Source organism: Notothenia coriiceps, unplaced genomic scaffold, assembly GCF_000735185.1.
Source record: "Notothenia coriiceps isolate Sejong01 unplaced genomic scaffold, NC01 NC01_scaffold00011185, whole genome shotgun sequence".
Taxonomy (NCBI): Eukaryota; Metazoa; Chordata; class Actinopteri; order Perciformes; family Nototheniidae; genus Notothenia; species Notothenia coriiceps.
Window position 1 is genome coordinate 117,384 of NW_011343886.1, and position 15,137 is coordinate 132,520.

A 15,137-nucleotide genomic window follows, 5' to 3' on the forward strand; every position below is an offset into this window, starting at 1 on the left:
TCTTTAAAATAATGGTCAACACATGCTGCTACTACCTTTGTATTTCATAAGGCAATTATGTTTCATTCTGACAATAAAGAACTATTAACTGATTGAATCTAAGCCTAAGTAGTGATCGAAGTATGAACATCGATAAGAGGAGATGACAGGAAATTCTTAAAAGTAAATTTAAATGTATTTTGATAAGCTCCACCATCTGCAACTTTATGAACTACCTAATCAAGATCTAGAGGATGTAATAAGGAAACAAGTAAGAAACCTGTATTTAGTGCAGAGCCGAACCCCCAGGGGTCCGCAGCGGTCCACGTAACTCTCCCTGAACGCCTTTCTTACGGCTCGAGCCCTGCTGACCACCGTGGTGACCACAGGGCACGTCCTAGGACACAAACACACATTCATAACAATACAGTCAATAAGTTATTATCATAATATAAATCATATGACATTTTTACATTTGCACAGATTCATTAATGCTTGAGAGAAATTGTGAAAATGACATGATCAGTGTTTAAAAAGTTGTGTAGTTGTTAATATAATTCCGAATCTTATTTAGTTTTAAAAATGTGTTTTACTTTTATGTATACACCATGACATCAAGTCAAATTCCTCGTACGTGTCAACCTACCAGGCAATAAACCTGTTTCTGATTCTATAATGTGCAAACAAACTTCCTGAAAAGGCCGACCAGTAATGAGCAGCAGACAGACCACACATTAATGAATCGTGGTGTTATTTGTGTATCTTGTTGTTGTTGTTGTTGTTGATACTCACAGCTTCTCGCAGCGCAGGCCTGCCGTCCCCTCTGGACAGGTGCAGGTGTTGTGAGGACTGCAGGTGGCCCCGTGTTGGCAGGGCGGCACACAGGGCGTGGTCAGAGCTGCAGACACACAACACACAGCAAGAGTCTTAATGCAAGGTGACGGCAAAGAAAAGGTCTCTTAAACAAACACACACACACAAACACACAAACAAACACACACACACACACACACACACACACACACACACACACAAACCCGTTTCACAGTGAATTCCAGTATATCCTTTGACGCAGCGGCACCTGTTGAGGCCGACACACACTCCACCGTTTTTACATGGTTTGTGACACTGAACGGGCTCTGAGGGAGACAGAGAAACATGCATTTAGATGTAATGGATCATCTTTCAGTGATATTGATGCAGGGGAAACTGGTGTTATGATCTATGAACAGTGACCTGGATCAGGGGCCAAGACTGACTGTTTGCTTTGAATACAATATGACCCTGAGGAGGGAAGCCTTTCTCTTTCTTTTATTCACTATTAAAGGTCCAACTCTGTTATACTCTGTAATCCTAAAATAAACCATCTTGAGTTTTTACTTCTGACCACACTTCAAGCTGTAGTGTTGAACACTTATTATAGACGCTGTAAATTAAGCAACTTTCTCAAATATCAGTGAACATTAACTTTAGCCTTTAGATATTCTGGTGCGGCTCTACAGCTGCACAGCTCCACTTATTGGCAGCCTGTAGAGCTACATACTGTATCCAACCTTATCGGCTTATTTTAAATAAAGCCATGTCTACCAGGACATAAACATAATATTTTCATCATCAATTTATCTGTCAAGTAATTTAAAAGGTTGTCATTGGAGACAGTTAAAAGCGAAAGATAACTGGAGATCAATTACAAAACCAAATATGTAAGAAATAGCCATTTTCTTTCTCTTTTAATCGCTTGCCCTTTTTTATTTCTGTTCATTTACTTCAGGCAGCTCTGTTTTTCAGTGGTAATGTTTTTTCTACCTCTCAGATTGTTTCAATTGAAGGGGTTTTTAGAGGACTAAGAACAACGTTTCACAAAAAAGACACAACACATCTTTGAAGAAAACAGACCAAAGTTAATACAGAAAAGTTCATCAATGGAAAAAAGAAAAAACAAAATACAGAAAACACAGGTTAACACAGGTTAAAGCGAACATCACTGCTGTCTTTGTCCCCCAAAGAAAATCCGCATGAGGCAGCAAAAACAAAATAATCTGAAAACAGGAAAACTGCTGCATCCATAACTAGTAACAACCAAAACCCCATTTTGTTCAGGCCCAATTTCTGGTGGAATAATGAAACCTCACATAGTGGCTTCTCTAGTTGGTCAAACCTGCCTCCTGATGAAGGTGAATTGAACTTTGTGTGTAAAAGGTAACAGGAGCTGAGAACAAATTCAGCACCTCGTTAAAGTAAAAGCTATTAGAAGTCATATGGTCTCATTTATTCAAAACACATTCTATTCTGCAGACACAGACAATCAGGGAACAATTCTCATGACATATTCATGAAATATATATGATAATATTATTGCTTGATTGGTTTGAGTAAGTGTAATGTCACCTATTTGGCAGCGAGCACCTTGCCAGCCACCAACACATGTGCATTGGTTGACATCCACACATCTTCCCCCGTTTCTGCAGACAGGGCTGCACAAGGCTGCAAAACACACACACACAAACACCCACACCCACACACCCACCCACCCACACACCCACACACACACACACACACACACACACACACACACACACACACATTGAAATAGAAGTGTTATGTCAGAAAAAATGTCATTTACAGTAACATTGTGTTGTCCAAACATGATTTGTTTTTCCATCATGGTACAACACATTTTATTAGACCTGCATGGTGGCTGTAACTGGAGCCAGATGTGTTTGTGCTTCTGTTACTCACGCAGGAGGCACTGGGGGCCGGTGTAGTCAGAGGGACACTGGCAGGTTTCAGGCCCCACACAGCGACCACCGTTAGTACAGGGCAGCTCACACACCGCTGAGAGAAGGACGATAAAAATGTGAGCATCTCGTAACTTTTTAAACAACAGGATTTTTTTTTTTTACTGCATTCTGCTTTCTTTACTCAAAATAGCTTCTATCCCAGTGTGTTTATAGACTCTGCAGTGCTTGCTTGTACAGAAGTGATGCATAAAAGCTGGAGTGCAGAGCTTTTGTCTCCCCCCTCTGGCCGTAAGAGTAATTACTATACAGGGGAAATGTGCAAATAGCCGCTTTCACACCAAGTACTTTGCCGTACTTAGTGCCGGCACTTAGTCTGGGGTACCAGGGCAGTAGTACCCCAGGGCACTAAGTGCAGATCGCGTTCACAATGGAATAAATCGGAGATTACGCAAATGAGCCGCTGACGTCACTTCGTCTTCTTCTGCTTTGGGTTTACTGGCAGGCCGCAAACCACTTCACGGCGAGTACAGTAGGTGGCAGTATGCACCTTAAAGTTGTTTGCAATCCGCCAAAAAAACGAGAGAAGAAGAACTTCACGGCGGATACTGCCACGCCCACCTTCCGACCTCAGACATGATGGAGATGGAGTTGACTGAAGTTGTGATTTTTGTGCTCTTATTATACATGTAACTGGGTTATTGCAGCCTACTAGGGATTCGACACAAATGCGGAGCCACCCGTCAAATGCTATAATTGCAATGCTGGTTCAGAATCCTTAAGAAAAGGATTGGACGACGAAAAGCACGGACTATGGCCATGTTTCGCCGTAGGAGGGCGTATTCTGATTCCACTTGTTCTGTCTGAATATGTGTCCCCTCTGTGTAAAGAGATTCTGAACGTTTCAGAAAAAAAAGATTTGCTCACTTTTTGTCCTGATCCATTTATATAAAAACCTGTCTGAAAATGAGCTCATCAGATTTTGGCGATTTTGTGATGTCATGTTTTTTTGTCTTGTGTAACCATTAGCCAATCACCAACCAAGGTAACCCCCCCACCTTATCTCCTGAATCTCCTCCTAGTGCACCATTGTGTTCTTTGTAACCAAATATCTCTCAGAGGGGCGTGGGGAGGGGCTCCTTATTTTCATCTAAAGTAACAGACCCAGAATCAGCACTTTTGAAACAGGGCTGAAACAGAGGGGATTATGGGTAATGCTGCAATGATCTGTTTGGTGTTTCAAGCCAAACACTTCAGAGACATGTTTTGTATATATCTGAGACCTACAATAAAGTAATGAAAAACAATATAGGGGACCTTTAAGCTTAATCATTGTTCCATGGAATCGTTTGGCAAAGGCTTGAATGTAGGGGACTTTCCCTATATGTAAAAGTCACTGATTCAGCTTTAATGTCAAAGGTGAGGTACCTGTGTGGCATCCTGCTCCCTTCCAGCCAGGAGGACACAGACATTTGTTCCAGCGCATACAGGTTCCTCCGTGAGCACAGGGTGGGGAGCACGAGGCTGAAACACATCATCAACAAGAGTCTATTTCTTACAGCAGCAGCAAATAAATATATACACTTCTACATCAATGTTATCCATGTCAAACAGTCAAGTTTTGTACCTGAGCAGCCCAGTCCAGGGTAGCCTGGAGGACAGTCGCAGCTGTTTGGAGCCACACACACTCCATAGTTTTGACACTGAGTGTTACACACAGCTGCAACAGCAGGGAAGTTAATAAGCATTTTATAATATTTAAATCCTTTAAAAAAACAGACTAAAGCAGTTCCTTTTGCTAATACTGTTGTAGGGCTGGGAAATATGTATGTATTATGTTGATATTGTGATATGAGACTACATATCATCTTATATTTTTGATATCGTAATATTACAAAAGTAGAGAACAATACAGTAAATTGATGTCGTTTTTTTATTCACTCAGTCATGGTATCCTCATTACTGATGATTATTTACCAACAATCTCATTGTGTTCATATCTTTTAAAGCCCCAATAATCAACCTTACAATATTATTATAATATGATTACTTTCTCAATATTACACTTCCCCATACTGTTATCACTCATCCACATTTTGGTGGATCAGAAACATTTAGGTCCATTTTGTAAGCTGCCATAGACATATTTTGTGTTTGATGTTTGACTCACGCTTGCACTTGGTACGGTCGTCAGTTTGCACCTCGTAGCCCCCCCGGCAGCTGCAGTGAAACGCTCCAGGATGGTTCACACAGAGCTGCTCACAGCCTCCGTTTGTAAAGTCCCCGCACTCGTTCACATCTTATGACGAAAGGTTAAACAGTTAAACATTTCACAACATTAAAAAACACATATTATCTATGCAGTCTGTTCATTTCCTTTATGGCTCAGTGACAAGGAATGCTCGGCTTATCACACACAGGCTTATCACACATGAAATTTGGCCGCAGCTAAACTGTTCAGAGTCATAAGGTCAATTATCAAATTTCGGCATTGGCCTTTTAACCCAGATACAGTTTCTTTTAATTATCAGCCTGGCACAAACTAAATAAAAGAGAAGCTGAGTGAGTGCAGCCATTTAAAGTTCTAAAAAGCAGTACAAAGCAATAAACATCTGCAAATGAGCCTCTGGGGATCTTTGTATGGCTGTTTCATTATATGGTTGTTTTGATTGTGAAGTCTGAAGGCATACAACTCCGTTATTTTAACATAAATACTTGAAATGAAAGAAAAATCCTATCTAACGTTTCTGGATGTTAATGACCTCAAATGAAATAGCATTAAATGTTCCCAAAATCCTTTTAAAATCATGGTGAAATGTATAGACAGCTTAATTTCTGGGATGAATTCAGTTCAGTCGAAGCCTACTAGGTCAGCAATTTAAAATCAAAGGTGGCAGTAAGGAAACAAAATGGCCCTGACCCACGCAGCTCCTCTGGTCGTCGCCCAGCTTCCAGCCGGCTGTGCAGCTGCAGCGGATCTGACCCTCCGCTCTCACGCTGCAGACGTGTTCACAGCCACCGTTTCTCAGCTTGCAAGAAGTGACATCTGTACAGGTGAAGAAGAAAAGGTTTTAACACTAACTGTTTACAGATTATAATACTGGCTTGGCAAAACTAAATAAATTGATTCGTCAAGTAAAAGTGAAATGACCTAATCTTACATTTTTCAAGCCAAAATGCCCCAAAAACCTTCTAATTCCAGACTTTAAATTGTGAGATTATTAAATTGTTTTAATTTTCCAATTAACATGCAATTTCCTTTAATAATATATATATTTTTTTTTTGATAAATCACTGAAAGAGTGAATCGGCATCTAATCAATAATGAAAATAGTCACATTTAAAAATGACAGATTATGAAAAAAGTCTTACAAACAAACAGTCGCTGCAAATAATAAGTTAAAGCTGCTGTTTTAAGTCTTTTTAAACAACTATTTAAACTACTTCAACCATTTGATCTGATAATTAGTGCTACTGTAACCAGTCCTAAAGAACGGATTATTGACAGAGTACATTTCTTTAAAGCTGTGTTACTGTATATGGGCATCAGTAGAATCATGGAACACTAAAACGTAAGCAGTTTGCCTTTGACTTTACATGTTAGATAGTTGCAATTCATATTTCATAATTGATATTTGTCTATGTTGATGTTACACATGGAGCTGCTCTGACGCAAGTCAAATTTCAGACTTGATCTGACCATTAAAGGGTTATCATATCCTATTTAAATATTACATTACATGTTACTTGTTAGACACTTTTATCCAAAGCCACTTACATACTCAATACTGTGGGCAATCCCCACAGGAGCAATTTGGGGTGGAGTGTCTCAGGGACACAACGACATGCTGACTCCACTGCGCCACACGCCTCCTATGAAGTAGAGTGCTTAATAATGTGATAGACACTGAAATGAGAGACGTACTGGTGCAGGTGTGGTTGTCGCTGTGCAGCAGCAGGGGGGCAGGGCAGTGGCAGATGTGTCCTCCTGGAGAGTTGGTGCAGGTGTACGAGCAGCCACCACGCTGGAGCTTACATTCATCAATATCTGAGCACACAGAAACACACACACACACACAAACACACACACACACACACACACACACACACACACACACACACACACACACACACACACACACACACACACACACACACACACACACACACACACACACACACACTTTTGAAAGAACATACATAACATTCATCTGTTTGCAACTCACATATATAATATATATAAATATTCCAATTTCTGTATATATAGACTATTCTGCACAGTTTCTATCATATTCTGTTTCTATTATATTCTATTTTATTTTATTTACTTGTACTATCTTATCTGTTTTATTGTGTTGCACTGTTGGAGGAGCCTGGGACCTAAGCTTTTCATTGTCATAACTACACTGTAGCTATGTACACAGGACAATAAAAGCCTTGAAACTTGAAACGAGGTAAACATCTTTTTTGAACACCCATATTTCTGCTATGCAACACATTTCTCACTTTCTCTTCTCACTAATCCTTCAAAATGTGCCATTACGAGATCCGTTTATGAGATAGCATATTCATGGCAGTTTTCTTCTCTCGGCATGCTGGTAAATCAGCCGGTTTAAATGCCTATAATGAGTAGGTAAACAGTGGGAAGTGTGGCTGAGGGACTGACCCACGCAGGTGTGGCTGTCGATGTGCAGCTGGTATCCGGCCCTGCAGGAGCACTGGAAAGATCCCTGAGTGTTCATGCAAATGTGATCACAGGTCCCGTTCACTGCCAAACACTCATCCACATCTGTGGGATCGGAAACATTTAGTTAGCTCTTCTCTAGAGGCACAACACGACTCCATATGAAAGGCTCATTCTACAGTCGAACGCTTTTTGCAATTCATTTTAGAACTCGTTTTAAAAAACTTAGAGGGTCAGGTGAGTGGGGGTTCAAAGAAGGAAATGTTAAAAGGAGGCAGCTTGTTTGGATCAAGAGACCAAAAAGGCTCCTTTGGATAATATACTGAAGAAGAGAAGATCCCTTTGATGATGAAACTACCCCGCACTATCAGAGGCCTTCAACATCATTTGAATTGGTTACAATGTCTCTGGTGTATGATAACATTTTGATCCACTGTTCCTTCACGTGGGAAGAACTGTTCCCTTCTTCACTTAGAGGTGTGAATGGATCAATACCTGACTCCTGCTCCAGTGTTTTACCTGTGCAGGTGAGTCCATCCTCCAGCAGCTGGTAGCCTGAGGCACACCGGCAGCTGAAGCTTCCTGGTTGGTTGGAGCAGTTGTGTTGGCAGTGGCCGTTGTTCAGAGCACACTCATCAATATCTGCACAGAAGGACAATCCTAAAGCACTCGTCTCTGGAGAGTGCTGTGTGCTCAAGTGCTGCTTGCACACGCAAGTTGCATGACACAAAGTCAAAGTCAACTTTATCGTCAATCTCAAAATATGTTTGTACACACAGAAAGATCGACATACTATTTCCCACAGTCCCGAGGTATACAATAACAAATTAAAATACAAGAACAATTACAAAAAATAACCGTTTACTTCAAGTAAACAGGATATATATAAGTGCAAACATACTTCCAAAGCAGCGTAAAAGTGACTGGTGCTGGATTTAATTTGTTTGTGTCTGTGTGTGTGGGGGGGTGTTAAAGGTTTTGGATACTGTGAACCACTAGTGGCGAGAACATGTGGAAAAGACACACACTGCTTACCCACCAAAACAAGAGTGGCCGTCTCCATTGAAGCCCTGGTAGCATTGGCAGAAATAAGAGCCGATGATGTTCCCACAGCTAGCGTTGATGTCACACCCGTGATCACCTGACACACACTCATTCTTATCTGCAAAGACAACACACACACACACACACACACACACTTTTTAAAAACCAGATCCAAAGATCATTACCATCTAATAATCATTAGTCAGCCACTCGGGATCATTTGAATGAAAGATATAACTACAGGCATTAAACCACGCGCACACACAGAGTCTGACCCCATCTACAGGAAACTGATTTCCCGTGGACGGACATTCAGCACTAATTATTTACCTGCGCAGTGTGTGCCGTTTCCACGGTAACCTGGTCGACACACACACTTGTAGCTCCCAAGCGTGTTCTCACACAAACCCTGACCATCACACACCGCAGGACTCTCTGAGCATTCGTCCACATCTGGAACACAGGAAGAGAATGCTACATAAACCACTCACTTGTTGCTCTGACATAATCTGCAAAACATTATTACTGAGTGAAAAAACAACTGTTGTGAAATCCACCCTTATGTAACTGATTCATTTTCATGTCAACAAACCCCAGTAGGATCCCCCCTAATAAATCTTGTTTCTGCAACACTACGGGGATATGTTGTTTTAATAGAGGATAGTACTTCACATTGTCCAACTCTACATTCACTACTCTCCTAAAGCAGTTAAATATTATTAAAATATGGGCTTAACCCTTATAAGATTGCGTTAGCCAACAAACTGCAAAATCAAAGTGATATCTTTCAGTACCTTGGCCTAACTCAGAGGCCATCCTTAACAGTACTTCAGGAGCATTACATACAGAAGGGAGCTGGCATTACTGCAGATTTCAGAGAACTATGGTGGTGGTCGTGTCATTATCCTGGTCCTGTTTGTTTAACTGCTTTGTTTTGAAATGCATTTTTTCCTTGTTTCTTGTCTTGTTTTACTTTCTGTCTCTTTACTTTGTCTGATTCTCCTCACCTGCTACCCTTGTGTTTTTGCATGTCCTCCCCAGCAGTGTCCTCTCTTTGTGATTACCCCTGTGTATTTATACTTCTGTCCTTCCTTGTGTTCTCTGTCAGTTCGTGGTCAATGTTTCCCTGGTGCGGTTCGATTTGTCACTGTGTCTGGTTTCCTGTCTCCGCCTGAATCTTGATTTTCCTCGTCTGACCTCCTGGTTCTACTACCTGTGTTCTCCAAGTCTAACCAACTAGTTCCTTGTTTTCTTTTGCTGTTATCTTTTGTTATGTTTCAACTTGCCTGCTCCCCTAAGTATCTTACTTTTGTACCAGCTTTATTTCAACAAAGCACTTTTTTTATACCTGCCTCTCTCTTCAGTACTCGTGTTGGTTCAGCCTTTCTTACCTCTGTGACTTCAGGTAATGTAAAAAAGTACCTCTCTAGAGCCAGAGTTTGGTTTGTCCGTTCTGAGCTACAGTAGAAACATGGCAGACTCCTTGAAAAGGACCTGCTTCCTACGTAGTTATAAAGGTCTCATTTGTCCACTCATAAGATTAGTTTTATTAGTTAAGCCCTTATAGAAGGGATAGATTTGTAATTTTAAGGAAACAAAAACGCATTTCTTATTTTCAGGTTCTGCTAATATTGGCACTTTAAATACTACACACTGGCACTATAAGCTTTGAAAGTGCATCATACCTTGACACACGTTGTAGTCTTGACACACAGGACCTGAGATTGGAAGTGCAGAAGAGTCGCAGAGAAAACCCAACAAGATGAAAAAAGAGGAAGCGTTGGGAGGATTTTAGAGCACAAGAGAGGAAATAGGTAATTAAAGAAAAAGTGAAGGAGCGAAATAGTAAACAAAAAGTAATAACAACACAGGCAAGCAGCAAAGCAGGGGATTAAAGCTCTTCTCTCCTGCAAAGCCTTCCTGTCAGCAGAAGTTATTAAGTCTGGTTTAACTCAAGTGGAATATTAGAAACACCCGATTAGATCTGGACAGCAGTCTGGCCCAGAGGAAGGGAAACGTTAACACCGGACTTACCGACGCAGGCGGGGGCCTCGGCTCTGAACCCCGGCCGGCAGCGGCACGTAAAGCTGCCGGGAATGTTCACACACTCGTTACCCAGCTCACGGCGACACTGATCCTCGAAGCTGCACTCATCCACATCTGTAAGAACGTGGACAAGAACTGTAATAGGAAGCGAACACTTCACACAATCCCGTATGGATTATATGGCATGGAGGTCAAGTATAATAAGACCCAATATCCGGTCAAAGAGGAAGACATTTAACCCCTCACTGCTTCCCCAGGCGAGGAAATACGAGATTTTGATGTATTTAGTTGACAGGGACAATGCAGTTTATCCCTATGTGCCCCTATGTGTGATTTAACATGTACAGTTTAGTTAAAATATAAAGCTTTAAGTGTAATTAAAACAACACGTAAATAATTAACAGCATTAACCAGAAACTAGAAACAAAGGAATCAAATTAAACACTTTTTATTTGTCACACACATGTCGTACTTCGGTTACTTTTTTTAAAATATGGAATTAATTGGATTTGAGTTGGTAATGTGTTTCAGAATTGACAGCTCTTTATGGAGAAAGCTGATCGTCAAAATTGAGATTGAGATGTTCATCAACCATCTACCATGCTCATAATTACTGTGTTACATGTTATCATCTTTCACTTTGGATATTTCTGGAAAGAGGCTCTGGTGCTAGACTGTCAACCCATTGAAAAATTATTAACGTAAGCAGATTTGGCCTTTTTTTGTATTCTGATGCTCTCGGACAGGCTTTTAATGAATTATTTTCTGAGTCTAATTGTACTAGCATGTAATGTGTGTGATTGTAGATGGTTTTAATGGATCCCATACTGTCATACAATATGAAAAATAAGAGAAAATCACAGTCCATACAGCACATATCATGCTCCTGAACATACATTTTCTCATTATACTTCCACATTCTAGAGCCATACACCAGATAACATTGGCCTCACCTACACAACTTCGTCCATTGAGAGCCATTACATATCCTGCGGGACACGAGCAGGTGAAGGCGCCGGGTGTGTTTCTGCATTCGGCATCGCCGTGACACGCCTGCAGGCCCGTCACCACCGCCAGAGCACACTCGTCTATATCTGTGACAAACATACAGAACACATGAATTAAACATACGGCAAAAGGGCTGGAAAATGTACATATAAACAATTTCAAACATGCACTCACACCCATTGATTCTTTCTCTCTCACACACACAGATAATGACGCACCCTTGCACCCTCCAGCACCCATCAGGTAACCATGGAGACAGCTACAGGAGTAGGATCCGGGTGCGTTAGCGCAGTCGGCGTGGAGACCACATGGTCCCCCCGCTTCACACTCATCAACATCTGTCGAGCAGAGAGAAGATAATGTGTTGCATCTAACGGACATCGCTGTGTGCAACCAAGCATACAAATAGGTGCTACATGATGGAACATATTACGTAAAGCACTTAAATGTCAAATCCTTTTTTTGTGCAAAAAGAAGATTGTAGTCAGAGAAGTTTGGGTTGTCTTCTTATAAAGACTGTTCCTGGTACTTTACCTGGCATTAACGAAATCTTCTGTTTTACTTGGATGTTGTTTTTTCTTTGGCTGTGTATTATTGCTGAGTTTCAGCAAATAATAGCTGTGAATAGTTTAAAGAGTGCTGCAAGGAGAGTTATCGAAAGTTTTGATAATAGATTTAACGTTTATGGGGCCCAATTGTGTTTTTGGAGGTTTTCCCTTTCCAGTAGTGTGTCATTTAGGTTTTTGTGCATGTAAATGGTCTGCAAAGGCTAAAATCACGAAGTTCCCTCCTCATATTCATTTGATTATACTTGGGTTTGAAAGACATCACCATGTACATTGAATGTCCCATACTGCCCAGACTGTGATGGACTTTTTGTCAATATTTTCTGACCCTTATCAACAAACTATTGATGTAAAATAATCAAGAAAATAATCTTCTCATTTAATTAAGTCAGTTGCAGCCATATTCAAAGCCTCATTTGTATACTTTAATTACAATGACTTCCCTTATTGAATGCAGAACTAGTAAATTAGACATCACCTTCAGTTAAAGCCTCTCCTCACCTTTACACCCTGCGGCCCCCTCCAGAGTGAAGCCCCCAGGGCAGCTACAGTTGTCTCCGTCCTTCACCATGCCGGATGGACAGCTGCAGACGGTGCTGTTTTCCAGCTTCACCTGGTTCTCCGGACACTGAGGAGGAAGACTGGTGCTCGGAGAAACTGTGGTAATCAGAGGAGCTGCTGATGTAAAAAGAAAAAAGGAGACATTTTAGGAAAATCTGAAAAGGTAAAAGAGAACACAGCAAAACAAAAACACTCTCTTACAGGATGTTTGTGGCCTGATATAGTAGGTAAATAGGTATATTGTTTGTTACTTAAGCCCTTGTGAAACTGGAAATCTAACAAAGAAGATATACTTCAAACTTTTGTGTTCATTAGTGAGTCTTCAAATTACGGTTATATACAGTGTTACCTTTAGATTAAGGTGACCAGATTTTCAAAATTAAAACCGGGGACATTTTGAGTTTTGCGGTCAATATATCATTAACATATCCACTTTTCTTCACTGTTAAAGAAAAAAGGGGGACAATTCTGGTTCAATGTAATTCGAACATTTGAACTGTTGGATACAAACAGAAGGACGATAGCTCATATATGAGACTTCAAAGGTCTTTTATTTTGAAACTGTACATCAGATTGTCCAGATTCTCTCTGAGTGATTAGATGGGGTGTCCTGCTATCACCCTGGAGTGAAATAAGGCTTTGATACTGGATAGTTTTTGTTTTATTCTTATCTAAAAACAGAGGGATGATAGCTCATATATGAGACTTCAGAGGTCTTTTATTTTGAAACTCTACTTCAGATTGTCCTGATTCTCTCTGAGTGACTAGATGGGGTGTCCTACTATCACCCTGGAGTGAAATAAGTCTTTGATAATTTGACAGTTTTTTATTTATTCTTGTATAAAAACAGAAGGACGATAGCCCATATATGAGATTTCAAAAGTATTTTATTTTGAAACTCTACATCAGATTGTCCGGATTTTCTCTGATTGACTAGATGGGGTCTCCGTCGTCTATCACACTGAGTGAAATAAGCTATGGGTTGATTGGACTTCGAAGTGCATCTTTGATGTATGCGAAGAGTTTTACATTAAAAATCAAGGAATATAGACGCACAATGAGATTAATTTGAGATTGTTAAGCTGCATACATTTGGTAAATTGTGCTTCAGAAGAGTAATGTTATTTTAGCCGGAGGTGTGTGAGATTGTGGTCAAGAACATCAATTGAAATGAGGTCAGCCCAGAAATGGTCAGATGTGTCTTCTATAAGCGTGGTAGGGCTTACATTTGTGACATTCACTCAGTAAGTATCGTAATGTGATTTTATATAGTAGTTTCTTTAGAATTATGTATTGAATCCACATGTTATATTGTACAGTATTTCGTTGAGTCTTAAGACTCCGTAGGTTATAATGAATACTGTCTTGGTGTGTTTTTTTTTTTTTGTAGTTATATGTTGGTGCATTGACGAGAAAGCTATTGATTTGAAGGGGGCAGTGCTGTGAGCGTCTACCGCGTAATGCAGTAGGATTACTCGCCGCACGCAGGAAACTAAACGTGGGGGGGCGGGTTGACCTGTGTTTTTCTGAAGTGCGTGGCTTGCGACCTCTGTGTTACCGCAGTGGTGTGGTCTGTGACATGAGAACGTTTTGATTTCACCTGTGCTATGCGATGATGTTTTAGTGATTTAAAAAACGGGGGAGCAGTTTCCGGGTACCAGTTTTTCACGGCGGAAGTCGCAATAAAAACGGGACGTGTGCCCCGGAAAAGCGGGTCGTTGGCACGCCTAGTATGACCGGGGCTATGAGGTGGTAAACTAATTTAGTTAGGAATTAGGGTGGAAGGGGACAAAATGCGATTACGCGTCTTGGGTTGAAAGAGAGAAAAAGAAGAGGGCGGTCGGTTGTTTTTGTGCGCCCGGGTATTTGTTTGGTAGGGAGGAGGAGGTGAGGGAGAAGAGAGCGGACCGGCAGGTGAGGAGAGCATCGGTGAGGGGTTGAGAAGAACCAGAAAGAACGAATGTTAAAGAGAGAGAAAAGAGAAAAGAGAAACAGTGAAAGGAGGAGAGAGAACAGAAAAGGAATAGCCAGAAGAGCCGAGAGGAAGGCATTGGGTCCTCGTATGCTTTTCTCTGACCTCACGGGTAGCCATCATCATCTTTGGCGGCGTGCTGCAACGGCGCCCAGCTGCTGCCTTTGGTTCAGAGTGTACGGCGGTCACTGGAGGAACCAGTGGAGCGCCTGTGAAAGCCGCACGCACGCAGTCGCTACTTCAAGTACAGAGGGGATTTTTAAGATTATTAGGGTATATATTGTGTTTGTTTTTGTGTTTAAGACAAAAGCTTTTTGTTGTGTTTGTAGCCGTGCCCAGGGGCCAATTAACGTCTGGCGGGGCCTGGAAAACCAAATCAGAATCTTCAATGAGTGTTGATGAAAGTTGTTGTGTCGAGAAGTTAATGTCTCGACCCGCGCAGTTAAACAGGAGCGACATCATACATGCACGAAATCCTGTTGGATTAGTTATACGTTAAACAAAATGATCAGTTCCGCAGTGTATGGGTTACTTGTTTA

The 15,137-nt window shown here is 41.1% G+C and overlaps 1 protein-coding gene across 1 annotated transcript; it reads right to left on the bottom strand.

Annotated features, from left to right (window-relative positions):
• Positions 1-219: 219 nt before the first annotated feature.
• On the bottom strand, positions 220-12,743 carry LOC104946566 (latent-transforming growth factor beta-binding protein 4; the record flags this gene model as incomplete). The annotated part of the gene is made up of 18 exons (XM_010772427.1): positions 220-376; positions 772-877; positions 1,017-1,118; positions 2,368-2,463; positions 2,719-2,814; positions 4,146-4,241; positions 4,345-4,437; positions 4,888-5,016; positions 5,638-5,763; positions 6,643-6,765; positions 7,384-7,506; positions 7,921-8,043; positions 8,441-8,563; positions 8,776-8,898; positions 10,480-10,605; positions 11,445-11,585; positions 11,718-11,837; positions 12,567-12,743. Coding segments are annotated over 18 exons (2,180 nt in total), but the record flags the coding sequence as incomplete, so codon positions are not given.
• Between the last annotated feature and the right edge of the window lie 2,394 nt (positions 12,744-15,137).